At 33.4% G+C, this 23,517-nt stretch overlaps 2 protein-coding genes and 1 pseudogene across 10 annotated transcripts; 1 reads left to right on the forward strand and 2 right to left on the reverse strand.

Moving 5' to 3' along the window:
- Positions 1-6,483: 6,483 nt before the first annotated feature.
- Positions 6,484-10,519, forward strand: LOC142644349 (protein NRT1/ PTR FAMILY 1.2-like; annotated as a pseudogene).
- Positions 10,520-11,419: 900 nt separating this feature from the next.
- On the reverse strand, positions 11,420-18,511 carry LOC142643429 (uncharacterized). 9 transcript variants are annotated; one of them, XM_075818050.1, is made up of 7 exons: positions 17,994-18,511; positions 13,963-14,904; positions 13,645-13,845; positions 12,673-12,741; positions 12,465-12,543; positions 12,318-12,382; positions 11,420-11,975 (listed from the first exon to the last, which is right to left on the reverse strand). In XM_075818050.1, the coding sequence occupies exons 3-7, from the start codon at positions 13,807-13,809 to the stop codon at positions 11,895-11,897; spliced, it is 459 nt and encodes a 152-aa protein (XP_075674165.1). In that variant the 5' UTR covers positions 13,810-13,845; positions 13,963-14,904; positions 17,994-18,511; the 3' UTR covers positions 11,420-11,894. The 9 variants fall into 9 exon arrangements, 6 of the variants coding, with proteins under 6 accessions (XP_075674165.1, XP_075674164.1, XP_075674168.1 ...); XR_012845854.1 differs by having other exon boundaries at positions 12,101-12,382; positions 13,645-14,904; XM_075818049.1 differs by lacking the exon at positions 13,963-14,904.
- A 1,706-nt stretch (positions 18,512-20,217) lies between these two features.
- LOC142644350 (uncharacterized) lies at positions 20,218-20,929 on the reverse strand. The gene is made up of 2 exons (XM_075818980.1): positions 20,585-20,929; positions 20,218-20,340 (listed from the first exon to the last, which is right to left on the reverse strand). Exons 1-2 carry the CDS (start codon positions 20,927-20,929, stop codon positions 20,218-20,220), a joined length of 468 nt encoding a protein of 155 aa, XP_075675095.1.
- Between the last annotated feature and the right edge of the window lie 2,588 nt (positions 20,930-23,517).

Raw genomic sequence — 23,517 nt, forward strand, 5'->3', positions numbered from 1 at the left:
ACTTATTATTCAACTAAACCCGAATTTCTTCCAAAAGATGACCAAGAAGAAAAAGAAGATGCAAAATCTGAAGCTCCTTCTGGATCTGATTTTCCACCTATTGAAAGTCCTCCTCCTTTTAAACATCTGCGTGTAAGAAACTTAATGGATATGGATGTTGAAACCCCTGCTTTTCAAATTGATATGGTTGCTTTAAGTAATGAATTCTTTTCTAAAGCAAACCGTGATAAAAGAAAGTATTACCAAAGTACTTTTGCTCAGTCTGAGAAAGACAGAATCAAAAGGAAATGGAGAGAAAAAATGAATTTGTTAAAACAACATATTTTGTTTTTTGATTATCTTGAGAATTATTATGTTTCAAGAAATGAGGTTCATACCAATTACTTGAACGTAATAAAAAAATCTGTTTTTATTAAACATGATAAAACTGTTGTTAAATCCAGTCATCCACCTCTTGAAACTGTTTTGATTACTTGCAAAAATGATAAAGAAAGCACTGAGGTGAAAGCCTCCCCTTTCAAAATTGCTGATGATAAAACTCCTGTTTCTGCCATTATTGAACAAAACAATTTTACTAATGAATCTTTGCATATTATTGGTCAACAGCTTAACCGTATTGAAGAAAAAATTGATGAAAAACCTTCTATTTCAAAACCTGAGAAACCTTTGATTGATTTACCCAGTCAAAGAAAAAACATTGATTTTAAAACTTCTCAGAGTAAGACTTTTGATTTAGTTAATTCCCAAGGATCAACTGTTGAAAAGATTGAAAAAATGCTTGCTGATTTAAAAGTTAAAACTGAGCAAACTTCTACTTCTAGAAGTGCTGCTTGTGCTATTTCAAGAAATGAGAAAGAAGTTGTTTCTGATGACGATACAAATTCTGACTCATTATCTTCAAAATCTTCCAAAAATGCTTTTGATGATGACATAAGTTTAGCAGAAATTAAAAGATTTGTTGGAAAACCCAATCCCACGTATTTTACAAAAAATTGGTATACTAAACCTACTCCTCCTGATGTACAGGTTGAAGAAAGATCTTCTCAAACTCAGTTTTCTGTTTCTGCTGATAAACTTTATGAATGGAATATTGATGGTTTGTTTGAACAAGAAATTATTAACAAAATGGCTCACATGTCTATGGTTGGTATTGCATACATAAATAGCCATGACAGTCTTGATCATCCTGATATTGTTGATTTGCTTGCATCTGGTTTTACTGGTTGTCTTCATGGATGGTGGGATTCACATCTCACAGAAGAATCCAGAGAATCTATTAAACATGTTGTTAAAAGAGATACTGATGGTATGCCTATTTTTGATCAAAATATTAACCGTGGTGTTCCTGATGGTGTTAATACTTTGGTTTACACCATTCTTAAACACTTTGTTGGTACTCCTTCCAATATTTCGTCTCGAATTTTTGATTATTTGAATAATTTGAGATGCCCTACTATGTCTGATTACAGATGATACCAAGATGTATTCACTTCCAGAGTCATGCTTAGAAAAGACTCTACGAAGCCTTATTGGAAAGAGAAGTTTATTGATGGTCTGCCTCCTATTTTTGCTCATAAGGTAAAAAATGAATTAATTGGTAAAAATGATTCTATTGACTTTGATAATTTAACCTATGGTGATATTTTCAGCACTATTAAGAAAATTAGAATTAATATGTGCAATGATGAAAAATGGTTAAAACAACAGTTAAAAGATAAAAAGAAAGCTAAATATGAAATGGGTAATTTCTGTGAACAATATGGTTTACCTCCTATTGCCCCTTCCAGGCAAAAAGGAAAAAGTAAACATGATAAGGTTTACAAAAGTTATTCCCATAAAAAGTACAAAAGACACAGAACCCACTTTGTTAAACCCAATGATTTTTATGCTAAAAACAAATCTACTTTTCGAAAACATGATAAACAGAGATCAGGTAAAGGTAAGTGCTTTAACTGTGGCAAATTTGGCCATTTCAGTAAAGACTGTACCCAAAAGCCTGGTAAGTTGAAAAACAAGTTGAACATGTTGAACGTTAATAATAGTGATCAAAATGAATTATTTCAGATTCTTGAATCTGCTGCTTCAACTGATTCCTTTGAAGAGGATTTTTCCTCCTCTTCTGATTCTGATTATCACTCCCGTAGTGATGTTTCTAAATCTCCTAATATTAAACTTGGCTGTAGAGATTCTTGTTGTAATGTGATTAAATCTGTTAAAATGTTAACCAAAAGTAAAGAAAATGATGATTTACTATTGACAATGATAAGTAAGATTGAAGACCCTAATTTACAGAAAGATTATCTTGATAAGTTTTTGAAAAACTTAACAAAAGAAGATAAGGTTAAAAGACCTAATTCTACGATAAGTTTTGAAGAAACTCTGAAAAGATTTAATAAAAATAAATCAAAAGAGATAACTATTAATTATCTTCAACATGAAATAAAAACTGTTAAACAAGAAATAATTCAATTAAAAAATGATGTTAAAACTATTAAACATGATAATGATCATCTTAAACAAGAATTGTTAATTCTAAAAATTGATAAAACTATGGATAAGCACCAATCTGATGATGATGAGCAAAAAGACGGAGATGAATCCGATCAACAAGTTTCTCCTTCTGGTAATGTTTCTGATCGTACTTTGATTAATTTGATTGATAATCAATTGTCTCTTGTTAAACATATGCTGCCCAAATGGTACACTAAAGTCAAGATTGTTGTTGCTCATGATTATGCTTTTGATGTTGTTGCTATGATTGATTCTGGTGCTGATGTTAATTGTATTCAAGAAGGATTGATTCCTTCTAAATATTTTGAAAAATTTACTGAAAGATTAGTTTCTGCTAATGGAACTAAAATGAAAATAAAATATGAATTAAATAATGCTCATGTTTGCCATGATAATGTTTGCTTTAAGATCCCTTCTGTACTTGTTAAGAACATGACTGATAAAGTAATTCTTGGTTTGCCTTTTATTAACTCTTTGTATCCTTTCCTTACTGAGGATGATGGAATTACTACTGATCCTTTTGGACAAAAAGTAAAATTCAACTTTTGTGCAAAGTATGAAACTCATAATATTAATAAACATCTTAACTTTATTCAACAAAAGAATAGCTCTACTCATTTGTTGCCAACAATTATTGCCGATTGTCACAGTGTCCTGATGAATGATAGATACTATGATAATATGGATATCTCTCTTGTTGACTACTTGCATGATGACAAAATCCCTAGTGAAAGGTATATCTTCACCAAAGGACTTCCTATAATTCCTACGGATGCTAAAACTCAAAAAGGTCTTCTTTGCATTAGACTTTTGACTAAGTCTTTGCTTTGGTCCAAAATCCTCCGTAGCATGATATCCTCCTACAATAATGTTCTCCAACACCCTTTCCACAATATTCCCAAACACAATCATAGTCATCCTAATATTTATTGTCCGGCACAACTATTACATATTCTTATTGAACTTTGGCTTTTGGAACATACTTTTCAAAAGAATTTTATTGATACTATTGACTCCCACTTTTCAAAAAATTATTCTATTATACTATTAACTATGGCCAACTGGCTTAACATCCTCTCCCTTACTTGGCAGGACAAAATAAGATTTAATACTACCTAAGTGGAATATTATGACTTCTTCGGCAGAGAAGAGGGACAAGGGGAAAGCACCTGCACCGGACTTTCCTCAAGACGAAAGGTTCCTAGCGGGATACCCTTTTGTAATGCATGAAGGCGCATCTTCTGGAGTAAAGTCCAGTAATGCAACATCCCTTCAGGAATTTGTCCCAGCAGAGGTGACATATTTCAGTGGTGATATCATATTAACTTTACAGGAAGTATTGAACACAGACTTGCAATTCCATAATGGAATCTATAGTGAATTACCAGATTCTATTAAATTCATTCTAGACAATCTTCAAGCTGCCTATTCTTCAGACCACCACAAACTATTCAACAAAACCATGAGAGCACTTGAAATTCACCTTGTTAATCTTGCTACCCAAATTATTGACCCTACTACTGAAAATGCAGCCTTTGCTGACCAACTTTTTAATTGCCTTGTTTACACTCAAAACCATCATGATGAATCACACATGATTAGTCAACTCTTTGGCAAAGAGGAAATCCACTCAATGGATAGAAAGACTATAATGGGTACTGATTTTGCTAGATTGAGTCTAAAAAATCAATCTTTGCTTAAAAGTGCTGTTGCCAACTTGCCTCCAGAAGTACAAACTTGTATTTTTGAAAGCAAGGCTATGACTAAAGATCTTGATCTTTGGTTAAAACATTTCAAAACTCTTGTCTCAATTGCTCCTACCATTGTTGAACCTGATGGCCCCAACAAAGGCTACTTGAAAAAGAAATGGGGAAAATACTTTGGGAGCAGTCTCAGAGTACATGAAAAAACCCATCCTTTCCCCGGCCTTTTGATTAATTATGAAGATGGTTCTAATGATGATCCTTTTTGGCTTTCTCAAATGTTTGAATTTGGTTTTGTGAGACTCATCAAATTAACGAGTCATAATCAAATTAACCAGTTCCCTGATATTATCCAAAAGGCTGTTGCAGATGTTGCAGCAACCCCTTATGTTTCAATCCGATGTTGGAGTACTTTACCCAAATGGGAAAAGAATAATTGGATGAATGTTCAACCTTCCAAGCATCTTGTTCTTATTAACGGATATACTCACCAAGGCCAATGGTATGAAGGCAATGCTTATGTTTCCCACAAACATCCCTATGCTCTTGCTGAATGTTGGAGAAGGTACTTTAATAATCGAGTTCTTGATGTCTCCGAAGAATTATGGAAAGACTACCATTTCTTTGGCTGTACAGATAGAATTTATGTTTTTGTTAACAAACCTTATACTTCTGCGGTCAGGCACTTACAATGGGTAGAACATGATGACCCAAGAATATTCCCTACAAGAGATCCTATTCACGAACCATTAATGTATTGCGGTTTCTGTAACCAATATTCAACCTATCATGAACATGAATGCAATGATGATCCCCCATGGGATCCCTTTCCAGGAGACCTTTATGCTAGTTACCCGTCTGATGCAGCTTCTACTTAGAAGCATATTGGTCCAGCTAGATGATGTTACTATTTTCCGACGATACTTTCTTGACAATAATGATCCATTGTTGACTATTCCAAGACTCAAGACAAAATTATTTTGCTGATACTTTTGGCACTACCAGCCATCCTACTTTCGGTCTCAAAAGCCGATTTGATTCCTTCCGGATATTGCGCTCCTATTGCCCTCACGGGTCCTGATGTGAATAGTAAAATGTCATTATTTACTTTGTACTGTTTACTACTTTATTCACCTATATAAGGGGGGTTGTCCCTTATTGTAAAACTCAGAATCTTTTTCTAGGATTTCCCTTAGAACTCTCTCTAGGACCTCCTTAGATCAAGATATCTCACTACAAAGCTTGTAACTAGGAACCAGGACTAGCTTTCAAGCCTTGTACTATTTACCTAACCTGTTGATCACTGTAATCTTGTTGCTACTACTACTGTAATTATTTTGATGTATATTCAATAAACAACTGCTGTTTTCAATATTTTGAATTATTTTGATATACAACTGATTGGCTGGTTCTACCGCCTTACTTTCAATTATTATTTACTTAGAATTAACCCATATATCTGCTATCTGTTGTGCTTCCGCCTTCTGCGCTGTCGTCTTCCCCCTATATATATATATATATATATATATATATATCTTTTAGATTTAGTATTTGTTTTGTATAAGTTTTTGTTTGCTTTAAGCTTATGGTCTTCAACTTTGCAATTGCATGTAATTGTGCTACGGGGCTGTCACTCTTGACTTCAGTTGTAATATACTCTTTTCGGCCGGTGATTAGTAAGAAGATCTTTTAACTTCGTATAATAATGACTATATATTGATTGTTTTTTTTTAACTTTTACTTGTTTGAAAAATATACTTATAGTCACCTATGAAGTATCTTAAATACAACAACATTTATACTAAATCTAGCGTTACGCACAAGGGAAAAAAAAAACTTAACACTTACCTTATATTTATATGTTAATCAAATTTTTTGTTTAATTAGTTAAGTATTTTTTTATTATACTAATTTAAAAAATTGATATTGATTTTCTCCTCAATTCTTTATTTTTATCTTGCCCTCTAAATTAAAATCCTAGCTCCGCACTGCTCCTTACTATTTTTCCAACCGTTTGTACTTTATCCTAAATCCCATGCATTTAAAGTTGTAACTTGTAAGCATAGCCGCCATCAGATTCCAATAATTATGAAAATCCAAATTGAATCAAACAATAAAATATACTGGTGCCGTACTACTTCGTTTGGTCCAAGTGGGAAAGAAATGGAATTCTTGTCCTCATTCTTGATTTAAACAAAGCTCTCTTTAGCTCGCTTCTTATATGAAACTGTGTCTGAACTCTGAGTCGAATTCATTGCAAGAAGAGAAGATGGAGGTTTCGTCAAAGCAAAATATAACCACTCAAAAGGCTTCAAGCAAAAAGGGTGGCCTTAGAACCATGCCATTTATTATAGGTGACTGTTTATTACGCTCTTTTCTACATATGTTACGAGCAATATTATGATTTTTCTTTTTGGGTCCTTTCTTAATGATATATATTCAAATCTGGACAATTTCCAGTACATCAACGAAGTGATTAAAGGCAGCTTTAGCCTGGTGTTTCAACATGTACTTTGAAAACAAGTTTTGTATCGTTTACAAAGGCTGTGATAATTATTGCATACGATGATTTATCATTATTTTATCAATGTTGTTCGTGCAGCAAATCAGACATTTGAAAAGGTAGCAAGCTTTGGGCTTCTAGCTAACATGATATTGTACTTGATATTGGATTACAATATGGATAGCGCAACTGGAGCTATTGTATTGTTTCAGTGGTCAGCCATTTCAAATCTCACCACGATCATAGGGGCTTTCCTTTCTGATTCATTCTTGGGCCGGTTTCGGGTGATTGCATACGGGAGTATTAGCAGCCTACTTGTAAGAAAATCTGTTTTCTCCATTTCACTTTTTTAGCGCGTGCAACTAAATATTTCAATAGCTATGTTCAAATCAACCAAAAAAAAAAAATCATGTCATTTTAATGAAATAAAGTTTCCTCCTTTAAGAAAATATTTATCTTTTTGTGTAATCAAAGATATATTTATCCTAATCGACTGTGCTACCCTTGTACTCCTTGGGTCTATTCATCATGACCTTCATTGTTTTTTCCTCCCAAACTCTTCACCCCCTCTCTACCTTCTTGCTTGGATTGGATGAAAGAGTTACAACCTAACTACTTCCAAAAAAATACCGATGCCACTATATTTGTAGCCATAGATCATTGATAGACCTTCATTATTCGAATTTAAAACATATACTTATTTGTGTCAAGAACTTTATAGTTTAACTGATTCTTTCTAGTGTTTCCAATTGAAATGTCTATATAGTTCAAATCATTCATCTCTCAACTATTCAATTTAAGAATACACACACATATAAGCCTAGAATATTGCCCCTAAATGAATCTAAATTAGTATGAATTATTTGGTCTTTTGATCAAACAAGTTTGGTCGAAAAAGAACATAGGGAAGATTTGAATATATGTGACATGGTCTAAAAAGTTAGTTTTGTACTTATGGAGAATAAAGTTAGCAAGAATATGTTTGCAATGTAGGAATTAGCTTCGAAATTGTTATTTTAAAAGAATTTGTCATAATTCTTAATTATACATTTGACAATTTTTTTTTCTTTCAATATTTGACATGATTTTTCAGATTCGTAATTCTCTTGAACATCTCAATCCTCATAAAATACTAGAATTCTAACTCCCGCCTTTTATATATAAGAATCAGTAATGTGATACTTAAATTGTAATTGCAATTTTACTTTAAAAAAAAAACTAATTATATCTTGTTAATTTAATATATATATATATATATATATATATATATATGTTTTGAGTAGTTCTAGGACCACAAATTATTTCACAACTTTTTTGTCACAATTTTAACATGGCAAATTGTGAGCGGTTAACTATCACTTACACATGGACCCACAATTTTTTCTTTACGAATTACACTCTACCCCGTCACAGTTGTGGCAAGAAGTTGTGAAAAATTATGTGGTCCTAAACTTTTCCATATGTTTTTTGTCTAAATAAGACATTTATTAATGTTAAAAGTGTTTTTTCATTTAAAAAATTATCAATAATGATCGAAATATTATTAATTAAGTATTTATTCTGTTGTTAATAATTAAAACTATGTATATGTATTGTAAATAATAAACATTTAATCCATGGGCCGGGATTGCATTGGCATTAATCTACAGGGAATGAGCGTGTTATGGTTGACAGCAATCTTGCCACAAGCAAGGCCTCCACCTTGCAAGCATAATAAGGGAGGAGAAAATAAGTGTGTTTCCCCGAGTTCAGCCCAGCTTGCACTTATCTTTTCTGCGTTTGTTCTCATGTCAGTAGGAGCCGGTGGCATTAGGCCATGTTCCTTGGCCTTTGGTGCTGACCAATTTAACCAGCTGGTACAGGTTGACGACCTTAAAGTTAAAAAAAGATCAGTGAAGATCTTACAAACCTTCTTCAATTGGTATTATGTTTCAGTTGGAATCTCAGTGATGCTTGCAGTGACAGTAATGGTTTATATTCAAAATGCAGAAGGTTGGGTTGTGGGTTTCGGAATTCCTGTTGTTCTCTTCCACTATGTTTTTCTTGGGTTCTCCTCTTTATATCAAGATGAAGGCAAAGAGTAGCTTGCTTACTGGATTTGCCCAAGTGATTGTCGCAACTTGGAGAAACAGACACCTATCCTTGCCAGTGCCACCATTGGAATCTGATAAATGGTACCTTCACAAGGCTTCAAAGCTGACCGCACCAACGGACAATCTGAGGTATAGTGGCCACCATGCTATTAGAAAAATAATGCCCTTCATTTCAAGTGAAATAGAGAGTCCACTTCATGGTTCATGTTAGATATTACAAATCTATAGATATGAATAGTGCCACATCATTTAAACACACTATTAAACATTAATTATTAGATCCACACAAAATAAATAAATAAATAAATAGTCGTGAAATGGCTTGTATCCATTTCTTTTTCTTTTTTTTTGATCCAGGCTTGTATCCATTTCAAGTTTGAAATAAAGAGGATCTTGTGTCAAGCTACATTTGATTAATTCTACTCATATCTAAAACAAGGCATATTTGTTTAAGAGCCCATTTGTAAAGTGGCAGCAATTTTTCATAGTATAGCATTTTAAAGCCTTTCTCTTTCTTTTTCTTTTTCAAAATTGAACTATTAGGGCAAAAGAATTTTGCAACTTGTTAAGGTGATAAATTGCAATTGGAAAAACATTACTTTTATATTAGTATTTCATTGTTACTAAGACTATTTTTATTATGCATCAATTCAACAACTTAAAAAATATATAAAAATTTGTGTCCCAAAATTTTTCATTTTCAAAAATATGAAAAATATAAAGGACCAAACCAACACTTATAACTGACCATAACCATTTTCAAAGGCTCCCAACATTCTCAATCTCCCCCCCCCCCACCAAAAAAAAAGTCTAAAAATTGTTTGACTTTTCTTAGGTTTGTATACAAGGCTTGCATCATTAGAAACCCTTTGAAGGATTTGGACTCAGATGGCTTGGCTATGGACCCCTGGAGTCTATGCACAATTACACAAGTAGAAGAGCTTAAAGCTCTTATCAAAGTCCTCCCCATTTGGTCCACTGGCATACCAGTAGCCGTGACACTTAACCAACATACATTTGGTATGCTCCAAGCAAAAACGATGGACAGACGCTTTTTTATGTCCAAGTTCAAAATCCCACCAGCCTCCTTCAGCGTCTTTGGAATCCTGAGTATGACAGCAACCGTGGTCTTCTATGTTCAAGTTCTAGTTCCCTTGCTATCAAAGTTCACCAAAAGGAAACGTGGGCTTAGCCTTAAAGAACGCATGGGGATTGGTATAGCAATCTCATGTCTAGCCACTGCAGTTTCAGCCATTGTAGAGAGGAAGCGCTGGAATGAAGCAATCCGAGAAGGATTGTCCAATTATCCGGCTGATGCAGTAGTTTTGAACATGTCTGCAATGTGGTTGGTGCCACAACACTGCCTTGCTGGGATAGCTGAGGCCTTCAATTTTATTGGGCAAATAGAGTTCTATTACTCTCAGTTTCCTAAGACCATGTCTAGCAGTGCAATGTCTCTTTTGGCATTTGGAATGGGTGTAGGAAGCCTGATTGCCGGTCTCATAGTCTGTATTGTGAAAAATGTGACGCAAGGTGAGGGAGGTGAGAATTGGCTATCAAATAACATTAACAAGGCTCACTGTGATTATTATTATTGGTTGCTTACTATTATGGGTGCGGTTAATATCTTCTATTTTATTGCTTGTAGCTGGGCTTTTGGGAGTTATGAGGATAACAATGCAGATGACATAAAAGCAGAGGATATATAATAAAATTCTTATATATATAATTTAAATACAATTGATAGTCATTTTTATATTTTATTAACTCTTTAAAAAAGTTTATAAGGATATTATTAGTTATAAAATGTAAATTGTCCATGTTATTTATTTATTTATTATTGTGAAACACTTTTTTTTTTTGATCCATTTACTCTAGGCTCTTAATAACTCACTTGGATGAATATTTATGATGTGGTCTCACATTTGATTCTAAAATTAATAAATAAAACTCTTTACGAATAAATAATTTATAATATGTGATGTAAAATTGGAACTCTAATTTAAAATTTTAATTTGATTTTCTCTCAACTTCGTCTATTATTATATATGCAAGCTTCCACCCTTTAAATTTCATCTCAACAGTATCCTCATCAACTTTGATGGTATACATTGCTCAAAATTAATACATTATTTTTAAGTGAATAAGTATTTCATTAACCATAAAAAGGAGAGAGAGAGAGAGAGAGAGAGAGTGTGTGAAGGGAAAACACCTCCATCTCTAACCAGGGAAAACAAAAATTTCAACATGAATAAAGGAGAGAAATCATTCCCTCTTCATTACGCAAAACAAGCATCCTACCAAATTTTGGGCCACAAAATTAAGCTCTCTAGTCTCTACTGGCATGAGATACAAAAGCTAGGGGAATGTAACAGTCTTCTAGCCTCACCAATAATAGGTTCAATTGACTGATTTGGGGAGAAGATGGAAAGGAGAAGGGAGGGGGGGGGGGGGGGGGGGTTACAGTATTAAGGGGAAATGACATTGAGAGCATCTCTTGGAAGATGCACAGGAATGAAACCTACCCTTAAGTTTTAAGGACCAAAACTGGAAGTTTTTTAATTTAAAGACCAATTGAAACCTACCCTATATTTCAAACAGACCAAAAATAGTTGAGCCAAATTTATTAACAGGATTTTACCATGTTCTAAAAAAAAAGTTCCTAGTATACATAGAGAGTGTTCTCTTAAAAAAAAACTCATACATAGAGAATGAAAGCTGCAGAAATAAACGCACCTAGAAGGATCAAGATGCTTCAAGGATTGGCTGTTCAACAAGTTCCCTAAATCATCCTTCCCTGCCATGATAGAGATTATATTGAACTTGAATAGTCAATGACATTCTTTTTGTTGTCGTAGGCAAGGGATTGCATTAATGCCCCACAAAACATCTAGCTCCTATAAATTTTACACTGCATTTAATGTAATAAAGAAGAATCAAAAGAGAAGAAATTGAAAGAAATAACACCCTCTTCGGTTGGACCCTATTACTACTGCCTTCTGGAAAAGCATGCCTAACAGGGCCAACTGGACTACTGTATCCAATGCATGTTTCATTTTGTAGCAAGGTTTGCCAGACACCCTGCTATGAGGATGATCCTTCTGCTTTTGCTCTCGTGTAACCCAGCTGTATTAGCTTTTGTACCAACATCTTCTCAGCCTCTGCCTAAAATGCCAAAGGAGATGGAAGAATTAGAGAAATATACACATCACAAGGAAATCCAGATCTAACAGCCAAATAAAGTATTAAATTAACTAATAAAAAACATATGGTAAACTACATTTTCCTACCTCAAATTTTGGGGAGATTTTCTATTTGGTCCAACTTTTGATTTTGCCCAAGTTATGAGTTCAGGGACAAAATAGAAACAAACTTACCCGAGTTTGAGGCGAAAAAATATAGCTTGCCCAAAAACATACTGACACTTAATCCAGAGTAACAACACTGATAAACAAGCGAACTTTTGTGTGTGACCATGCAAGTTTATGTCAGAGAGAGAGAAGAGACCTCAAGCATGGGACTATTCTTAGGAATGCTGCAAGCCAAAATTATATTGAGACCAGTCTTCAGCACTGCGAGAAATATGGCAAGCCTAAACAAGCACAAGATATTTGTATATAATCACAAAAACATCACACACAATTCATAACTTACCTAATCGTCGAGCAATGCCAGATCCTGTATTATCAGAAGCTCCTCCAAGTATGGAAGTAACACTAATCATATCCTTCTGCTTACATCACCAAACAGCAGAACACAATGTTAATTTTTGAATTGTGAAAATAACAATATTAAGCATTATTTAATTGCAATTCTCAACATTCAAGCTTCTCTTCTCAGGGTACAAGGACTAAGAACATACAGGTCGTGTAGGTGCAGCTGCATATATGCGTCCCAATTTGGCAGAGTCACAACCGATCCACACATATATCTACAATCACAATAGGTTCAACATAAATAACAAATTATAATTAAACATTCATGGCAGCACTTTTTAGAATAAGATTGCCATTCTATAAGATATTATGATGAGTATAGATTGAGTAATGCTTGGATTGTTTATTAGAATTCAAAAGGGGCACGTGCTCAATGGTTAAGCAAGCATTAATCATTCATTTACTTCTATCTATTATCATCACCCAACAGCTTAAAAGTTATAACATGCTAGTTACCAATAATGTCCATATGCTACACATTTTAGTAACATGTATACAATGCAAAGGTGAGATTATTTAGTGCACCTGCTTCCTCTCACACAAAGGAGTGTTTTAAATGTAGGTCTAAGTATTTTATATCAAATGATACCATGTCATTTGTATCAAAATCCAATAAATCAGAGAAGTGTGCAAAAATAACTACCCACTAACACGTCTTTCATTTGTTAGTGGGATAGTTATTTTTTATAGGCATGTCTTTCACTTATTGGATTTTGATACCGTTAACACAGTATCATTTGATACTAAATACCTTGCATACATGACACCTACATAGTGCATGCAAAATAATTTCTTGCAAGCAAAATGTGGGTAAGAGTCTCAATTAAATGCACAAAATTTCAAGTTTCCCAATTCTCAATTTTGTGAAATTGCTACTGCTCCAATCTGAACAGTTTCAAAAATACCTTATCAAAAGATCAGTTTCAAAAATACACAGGAAAATTCTAAAACAAAGTTACCTAAATGGTGAAACAAAAAGAAACGACGATAGGTTTATCAAATTAGTGAAATCAAGGCACCCACAAAAAAAGAAAGAAAGAAACAATGATAGACCCAAGAAAAAAAAAAAAAAAAGAAAAAAAAAGAGAGAGAGAGAGAAGAGAGTGATGGATTGAGACCTGTTTGGGAAGGCATAGGATTTGAAAATAAAGAGCAACGTCGTTGACAACTTCACTGAAGCACGTGATCTGCACACCACCACCGTTCCCAACTTCATCATTGGAAACGAGGGCGGAACTTATTGCTTTGTTCAAAGCCTCCACGTCCGGCTCTTCACGAGCCATTATCAAATTCAATTACAGAACTCAAAAGCTTGCTTTCTGTAAGGTTTTAGAGGGCAAAGTTATCAATTCCATTTTAACTCAAATAAGAAATTACACAATACCTCAACAATGGACAGGACACAATAGCTCAAAAGCTCAGTTCAAAGTTCTTACTTGTCAAGAAAGGAAGCTCTGAAAGACATTGAGCAAACCTCAACTTCCTATGATTCGAACCTCTCACTTATTTAACACTTTTATGTAAATTATACACAACCGCATTTATGACTTTAAATCCTTCTTGTACGATAAGGTTTAATATGTGTGCACCACAATGCACGTGAAAGAACTCACCACCGTAAGGTAAACAAGGTCCAAAAGAAGGGTGTCCCTTTAAATGACTCACCAAAGTATCATTATATGAAACATTATCTAAAGTAATGGTGAATACCCTCTTCTCAATGCCCCACTCTTTCAGCAAACCTAACAACCTCTCTACCAATATAACACCACCACATGGAGGTGGCACATGAGAAAAAATCAAAACTTTCTTCTACAACACCCAATGGTCATCAACATAATGCGCTGTAAGAACCATGTACTCATTAGTGTTAGGTGAAGACCATAAATCTGATGATAAGCAAAACCTCCCAATAATTGACTTTAAATCATGTTATAGATTTTCCTTTTCTCTCTAGTATATTTTTATCACATCTGATTTTGCAGTGTTCCTACATATAGTCTTAACATCAGGATTCAGATAAAAATGAAGCAACCTATTGTTCTTATGTTCTGCAAATGAGAATGGATAGTTGTGCCTAATGATTGCCAATGCAACCATTTCCCTATATGTAGCTTGATCTAAAGGCTGACGAGACACAATTTAATTGTCAACCTCATGGCATTTTGCTCTGTGACGCAACAAAGAAGTAGTGCCACTAGAACTGGCAACAAAAGAATTTTGACATTTTTTACACTTTGCTCTCTCTTTCCCATTAGATCCTTTAGGTAATGTTTCAAAATCCGACCATACAGAAGAAGTCCTACATCTCATTCTTTTTGGAGCACTTGAAACAGTATCACCATACTCATCATTTTTTTCATTCATTGAATCCATATCTAAAATGTAAAGGAAGACAAAACCACAACAATTAAAAAATAAATAAATAAATAAATAAATAAAAAAAGAAAAAAGCTCAGCATTTTGAACCATTCTAAAATTTGACCACTCAAATAATGTGGCATAAAGAATTATAGGTTAAAGAATGTTGCTTGTGCTGTGTTACAACTTACAAGTTCTTAATCTTACAAATAAATAATTATAGGTTAAACAGAAAATGCCAAACAACATGTCAGTTAAACTTTAAAGACAAACCACTTGTCAGTTAAATTTGCAATTGAATCGTAGTGGTGTTTTTGACGTACGCTCTTTATGGTCAATTACTGGGAGGTTTTGCTTATCATCAGATTTATGGCCTTCACCTAACACTGATGAGTACATGGTTCTTATAGTACATTATGCTGATGACCACTAGGTGTTGCAGAAGAAAATTTCGAGTTTTTCTCATGTGCCACCTCCATGTGGTGGTGTTATATTGGTAGAGAGGTTGTTAGGTTTGCTGAAAGAGTGGGGCATTGAGAAAAGGGTATTCACCATTACTTTAGATAATGTCTCATATAATGATACTTTGGCGAGTCATTTAAAGAGACACCCTTCTTTTGGACCTTGTTTACCTTATGGTGGTGAGTTCTTTCACGTGCATTGTGGTGCACACATATTAAACGTTATTGTACAAGATGGATTAAAAGTCATAAATGAGGTTGTGTATAATTTACATGAAAATGTTAAATAAGTGAGAGGTTCAGATCATAGAAAGTTGAGGTTTGCTCAATGTCTTTCAGAGCTTTCTTTTTTGACAAGGAAGAACTTTGAACTAAACTATTGAGCTATTGTGTCCTATCCATTGTTGAGGTATTGCATAATTTCGTATTTGAGTTAAAACGGAATTGATAACTTTGCCCTCTAAACCTTTACAGAAAGCAAGCTTTTGAGTTCTGTAATTGAATTTGATAATGGCTCATGAAGAGCCAGACGTGAAGGCTTTGAACGAAGCAATGAGTTCCGCCCTCGTTTTCAATGATGAAGTTGGGAACGGTGGTGGCGTGCAGATCACGTGCTTTAGCGAAGTTGTCAACAATGTTGCTCTTCATTTTCAAATCCTACGCCTTCCCAAACAGGTCTCAATCCATCACTCTCTTCTCTCTCTCTCTCTCTCCTTTTTTTTTCTTAGGTCTATCATTGTTTCTTTTTTTTCTAGGTGCCTTTGATTTCACTAATTTGATAAACCTATCGTTGTTTCTTTTTGTTTCACCATTTAGGTTACTTTGTTTTAGAATTTTCTTGTGTATTTTTGAAACTGTTCAGATTGGATCAGTAGCAATTTCACAAAATTGAGAATTGGGAAACTTGAAATTTTGTGCATTTAATTGAGACTCTTACCCACATTTTGCTTGCAAGAAATTATTATGCACGCATTATGTAGGTGTCATGTACGTGAGAAGGTATTTAGTATCAAATGATATCGTGTTAACGGTATCATCACCAAGGGGGGGTGATGATACCATGACATGGCAATTGAATCGTAGTGGTGTTTTTGACGTACGCTCTTTTTATACTTCATTGCTAGCAGCCCCGTTGGTGTCTTTTCCTTGGAAGAGCATTTGGCGTGTTAAGGTACCTAAAAGGATGGCTTTCTTCTTATGGACAGCTGCTAGGGGTGGGCTTCTTACTATAGACAACCTTGTTAAGAAGAAGTTACCTCTTGTGAATTGGTGCTGCCTGTGTTGATGTGAAGAGGAAACTGTGGATTATTTATTGATCCATTGTAAGTATGTTTATACCTTGTGAAGTGAAGTCCTTTGTTTGTTTGAGGTTCAATGGGTAATCCCGAAGAATGTTGTTTCTCTTCTTACTACATGGTGGAATTGGTTGGGGAGTCACATTTCAAAAGTGTGGAATATGGTTCCAGTATGTCTTATGTGGTTAGTTTGGAAAGAACGCAATGCCCGTACTTTTGAGGAAACTGAGAGATTTGTAGACTGCGTGAAGTCTTTGCTACTTAGGACTTTGTTTGAGTGGTCCCAGATTTGGGGGTTTACGCATTTTCATTCTTTGCTTGACTTTCTAAATTCTGTTAGTCTCTCTATTTGATTGGTTTGTATTCTTTTCAGTGAAGTGGTTTTACTATCGTAAATTCATTGTGCTTTAACTGGCAATGATATTATATATCATATTTAATGAAAACCCTTGGCCCAATTGAGATTAGCATAAAGTCAGAGACAAATTGTGTAAAAATGAATGATGGGTGTTCCCTGCATGTGATAGTTAGAACATATGAGTACACTTCAAACTCGATTAGATGAACTGTGAATCTATTTTAATAATCACAACATTAGGGAAATTTCCTTGCATACAGAAATTATGGATTAGGCAGAACAACTTTACAACTTTTTACAAGGGAAGGAGATCGTATTATGGCATTGCTGCTCAGTTAAGCAACCGACATAATTAAATTTTTTTTAATATTCCTTTCAATGTTTCAAAATATAATCTTGGGAATACAAGAAGAGTTTTCAAAACTACTCCTTTATTAGTAAATTACGCACATACCCAGTTATAGTTTTGATCCAAGAACCTCACCCCTCTACTTTTTAGCAGATAATATTATCTAAAATTTGATCATACATTCAAGCATGGAATGCTCAAAATTTCAAACAGGCAGCAACAAAAGTCCTGTGCCTTTGGTCCCAATTAAATTCAACCATGTGGGTGAATTAATCAATGCATCACATCTTCTTAAAAGCCCAATCAAAGCAACTTATTCACAAAAATATACCTCATGAGAAACTAAAACAATAATACCAACCAGAAGAAAGATTAATCTAATAAACCTTGCAATTGAATCTCAAACAAGCAAACTCATACCTTGTAATGCATTTACATATCTATAAAATTTGGAAATGTGAAAGAAATTTGACATCTACTAACTACTTTGACAGATTTAAATTACCAAAAAAAAGTTCAGGCAATCGAAATTAGAAAAGATGAAATCGAACAAAATTAGAAGATGTAAACTGTTTGGTAACGGAGAAAAAGAAGGCTCTTGAGTAACTAAAGAGAGGAACCAAATCTGAGATTCGAAGCTTACCGATGAGTGCAGGAGTGACCGGAAAGAGATCCGGCGAACAACTCAGAAATCTGCTGAAGCTTTGAAGAGTTTTGATGTGTCCGAAGCTTTGAAGCTGATGAGGGCTGGTTGGTTTTTTTTTTTTTTTTTTTAATTTTATGGGAAGAGCTGGGTTGTAACTTAAATATTAATTGAGTGGGTTTGGGTTCAATTAGAGTGGGTGGGTTGGCGGGCAAATGAGTTTAGACTTATTTTGCCATCCCGTTCAAACCCAAACCATTAATCACCACTGGATAGCCAAAAAATAGAAACAAGAAAAATGAAATTTAGCACAAAAAAAAAATGATAAAGAAACAGAGTGATATACACTTGAAGTTGAAGCTCTTCGCCTCTTTAAGTCGAGCCCTTCAAAGATGGTTGGAGGCTGGGACTCTTCGTGAAACCGGCGATGGGTCTTCAAATTAAAAGTAGCGACGCTCTTTAGCCTCTTCGAGTCAAGCCTTCAAAGATGGCTGGAGGCTGTGGGGCTCTTTAGCGACAGGATGTGAGGTTTTAAGCATAGGCTCTAAATAATGAATTCTAAATAATTTGGGTTTCAATTAAAAAAAAAAAAAAATATCCTTAATATATGTTTATTTATAATCAAATTAAGCTCGAGTCTTCATTCTAAAAAAAAAAAAAAAATCTTGAGTCTTATCATCTGTTCGGAAGTTTAGAAAAGAAGGAGAGTAGTGAGAAGAGAGTATAGAGAAATGATTATACTCCATTTTGTTTAGATGTATTTAAAATTAGTAAGGGGAATGGAGTAATTAGATTTTCCTCCTTATTTAAATGTTTTAAAAATTAGAATGAAGAGGAGATGAAATGACTAAATATTTTTAAATAGACAAATTTACCCTTATATGAAAATAGACCTGCAATATTGGTTTATGTTAGTTTGTTAGATTAAATAATTATGACTATAGCATGCAATATTTTTTATGATAATTTTTTTTTCTTATGTGAATTAAATAATCAACATTTGTCTGTGATTAAATATTTTTTTCTCCTTTTTTATTATACTAAAAAACATCCTAAATTGATAATAATTAAAATAAGAAAAAAAATGTTTGGTTTTTTTTTATACTAAAAAATCATCAAAATATTGAATTTTGAGTGTTTCTTTCATTTATTATTATTATTATTATTATTATTATTATTTTGCTTAGTACGTGAATTTAATTTTTTTGAGGATTCAGAGAAGAATTGAGACCCAAAAAAACAAAAAGTTAGGGAGAGTGACACTATGAATTAACTCAAATTTTTTTTTTTTTTTTTTTGTGTATTTGTAACTTTGCTTAGTCCCTAAGCAAAAAATTCTCTTACCTACTGACAACTTCAATCAGCCAGGTGCCCTTAAACACTGGGAGACAATCCTTTTATCTCACAATTCCCACTTGTCAACAGAAAATTGGACAGCCAAGTTTAAAGTTTAAAATTTTCTTTTTACCTTATCATCACATCATCACTCAACAAGGTCAAACCCCATTTTCTATTCCCATTTTCCACTAATCCAACGGCAGATAAACACACAGACAATTCATATTTCATCAAATACCATTAACTTTAACACATAATTAGTGCAAACGACAGCATTTTATAATACACCTCATACAGCTCCACTAGTCTAAATAGTAACTGACAAATCTATTTAGAAAAATTAATCCCAAGAGTTTACAGTTCAATGATCAATTGAAAAGGTTTTTCGAAGATGAAATTGTCTTGGAGCATTTACTTGTCTAACTGTTAGAGAAATTTAAGGATCAGACATCATTGTGAACAATAGCTCCTTGCGCTTCTCCACTGGATAGCCAATAAAAGCTCTCAACATATCTGGATTCCTAATAAGATAGAGATAAACCCTCATTCGCAATATAGAATCAATTCCTATCTCATCCAAGAGATAGAACACTTCTTGCTCATGAATGGGAAGACGTGCCAAGCTCCTCTCAAAAATTAAATTTCCTTCTCTAAGTGCTGAATTTCCTTCTCTCATTGCTAAAGCAACATCCTGAATTGCTCCCATAATTTGTTCCATGTCCTCATTTTTTTATGTTTTTCTCTTTTTGGCTTTTGAGGAGGCTTCACCCACATTATTATCACCCACATTATCATAGCTCTCCAAAGTAACTTCATTTTGAGCAACTAAATGATCAATATCTTCAATGTTCTCCATAGAACCCTCTCCAATTGAAGTAGCCCACCATTACCTCATCTCCAATGCAGTTTCAGATTGTTCCCCAGTTGCTCTATCTTTTCCATAAAGCTCAACCAATTTGTTGTAGTTTGGAATTGGTTTGTTCTTAAGCTCTTTTGCTTTAGGTTTAGCCTGTTAAAAAATGACAACAAAATAAGGTCAGACAAGAAAACACTCAAATTTATGCACCATAGTATTCTACTAAGCACTCAAATTTATCTTGATGTGCTTTGAATCATCGAAACAATCCAATTAATTCTCTCTGTCTAAATATAAGTTTATGGTGCTTTATCCTATTGTAAATTGATATAACATGAAAAAGAAAACTATAGAATTCAATGAAACAATATGAACTCCTAAAGTATAAGTGACAAACCTGGATTAGACGTTCCCAAACTTCCGGTTCAGCACTCCACATTTTGGTGATTGGACTCCAAGCAAAACAACTCAATCCATTCTTAAACACATCATAGCAGTCTGACCAATTATACTTGATGGTTTTAATGCGATTTTTCACCTTTTGCTTATCTATTGGTTTTTCAAAATTTTTTTGCAATTCCTTCACAATATTGTCATAGGCACATGTGGTGAAGACTGAACCATTTCTATTACCTAGATGATGTTGATGCAAGAGTGCACCAATAAGTGCATCATCCATAACAGTTGTCCAATATTCTCTATCTTTCTTAAACACATCATCAATAATTCTTTTTTTTGACATATTTGAGCCTATAAAAAAATATTTAAGCAAATAAATATATTTAACAAAACCATCAGATTTAGCTTGTTGTCATGTGCTAGCCCATTGAATGAAAAACTTAACAAACAAGCTTGCAAAATTTAAGACAAGTTGTTTTGGAAACATAAATAATTTAATTTTTATGTTTCAAAAGTAAAGAACTATCAACAAGAAAATGGGAGAGAAGGTAAAGCAAGACCTTTTTTGTAGGCAGTCCACTTCCACCCAAAGTTTGTATGCCCTTATGAAAAATGTATTCACTATCAACAACTCCCGCTTTCCAAGTGCTGTCCCCCTATAAAATGCCATATTTACACATTATCCATAGTTGAAATAATAAAAGCTCATTTTACCAACACAACTAAGCAAAGAAAACTAAGCAGGCAAACGTAAGCAAGTTGAAAGCAAAAGGTTGCCAACGCAACTTAAAGGACAAAGACATAATGCAAAACAATAGAAAAATAAAGATTACCTGCAAATTGCCACTGTCACAGTGAATGAAGTTAATTAAAATTATACTAAAAAAATTGGAACTTGCTGTTTAGTTTCAATCATTAGATTCCTTCATGATGACATATAAATAAATAAATAAACAAAGCAAAGAGAGAGACAACTACAAAGTGAGATACTGCACGAACTCATGTGAGTTTGATCATACACAATCAAACAAGCAATTCATCAAACACATTGTGAGCAACTCTTTGAAACTTTAAAATTTAAATTTAAAAAAAAAACCCAAATCAGAAACCCATTCACAAAAAACAAGAAATTACACAATAAAAATCACAAACACAAACCAATAATAAAAAATCTGCCCATAAAATCAAACTTTCACAAAATAAACAATCACAAAGCCTAGGTTTAACCATAGTTCATCCATATATCACGAGCTAAAAGGATTGCAAGTGTTTAGATAAAAATAAATGAGAAACACATATCCATATATAGCTACAATATACAAATTTATGCAAGTTCACAATCTAGACTCACTCAAGCACTTTATCAAACACATTATGATCAATACTTTGAAACTTTAAAATTTAAGAAAAAAATCCCTTAGATCCAAAACCCACCCACAAGTAACATGTTATTACCTCATAAAATCACAATTAATAAGAAATTACCCAATAAAATCACAATTTTAAGAACATAGTTATTTGATCCAACTCAAAAGAAACCCATGAAACAGAAATCAAAATAGAGTTTACCTTTGTGAGAGAATGCTAGGCATGAGAGAGAAGAGTGAAAGACAGTCAAAGAGTGAAGAAGTCGTGAGAGAGAGAGAGCTAGCGTGAGCTGAGAGAGCTTGAGAGAAATTTGTGTGTTACAGAGCTGAGAGAGCTTGAGAGAAATTTGTGGGTTACAGATTTTTTTTTAACATGACAAAATATTGTAATTTTGTTAATATAATAAGGGTAAATTAGGTAATTTACTTGATCATAATTTATGTACTCTACTCTCCCTTCAAATCTCTCCAATTTGGGGGAATTAAAAATGAGGGGTTAGAGGTAGTTGAAACCCCTCCCCCTCCTTTCTTCAAAAACTTCCAAACAAGGTAATTGAATTACTCTCATTTCCCCTACTCTACTCCCCCTCCTTTTTTAAACATCCAAACAGGCAGTTAATTTAAATATCTTAAATAAATAAGTTAAGTACAAGCAAAAAAAAAAACACAAAAAAAAAATTGTTCATATAAATAAGCTTATCAATTTTAGGGTTCATACAAAAAAAAGAAGAAGCTCATTTTAGACTTGATATAAGCTTTGACAATTAAACTCACTAGTGTGTAGCCCGTGCATATGCACCAGTACAACAAAAAACAATTACAATGACACAGTTCAAATTAGAAATAGTCAATTGTAGTAGTGTTATTGATGTTAGCTTGAGTTATTAAACCTACCAACTAAATTCCCGCACAATGTGCGGTGCAATTTATTATTAGCTTTCTCCAATACTTCAATAATTTTGCCAAGAATCTTGTAACTTAATTTGTTGACACTTCAATTTCCAATAGAAACATTCTTGATTCATATCCCCATCTATCAATGTATAAATTTAAAAAAAAAAAAAATTCCTTGTAAAAAATTGTTATCTTTAGTTATTTTATAGACAAATCAAAAATCACACTATAAATGTGTTCACAAATTGAAAATAGCATGATATAGTGGTTAATATAGATAAGACACGTTTCATGCCTACTAAAAAAATGCATACATCCTTCAATTATTGTTTCTCATTTAAATCGTAGAAAAATTTTATTAAAATTTCATTATGCTATAACAAAATAAATATATTTCTATTACATGTGACTGAAAGGAGTTAGAAAATTTAAAGGACTAAGATTTATTTTAGTGAATTCACAAATATTTAATTTTTTATGGCTTTTGTGTCAATTGCTGTCAAAATAACTAAACATGAGTAAGAATATCATATTCTAAATTTATTATTATTATTCCAACTAAAAATTATCAACTCATCATGGATTAACTTGTCTCCACTGGGCAATCTGTATTATGATGTTCGATGTATGGCTGGCAGTCTATGACGTGTGGAAATAAAGAGTATTCGAC

Source organism: Castanea sativa, chromosome 7, assembly GCF_040712315.1.
Source record: "Castanea sativa cultivar Marrone di Chiusa Pesio chromosome 7, ASM4071231v1".
NCBI classification, from domain to species: Eukaryota; Viridiplantae; Streptophyta; class Magnoliopsida; order Fagales; family Fagaceae; genus Castanea; species Castanea sativa.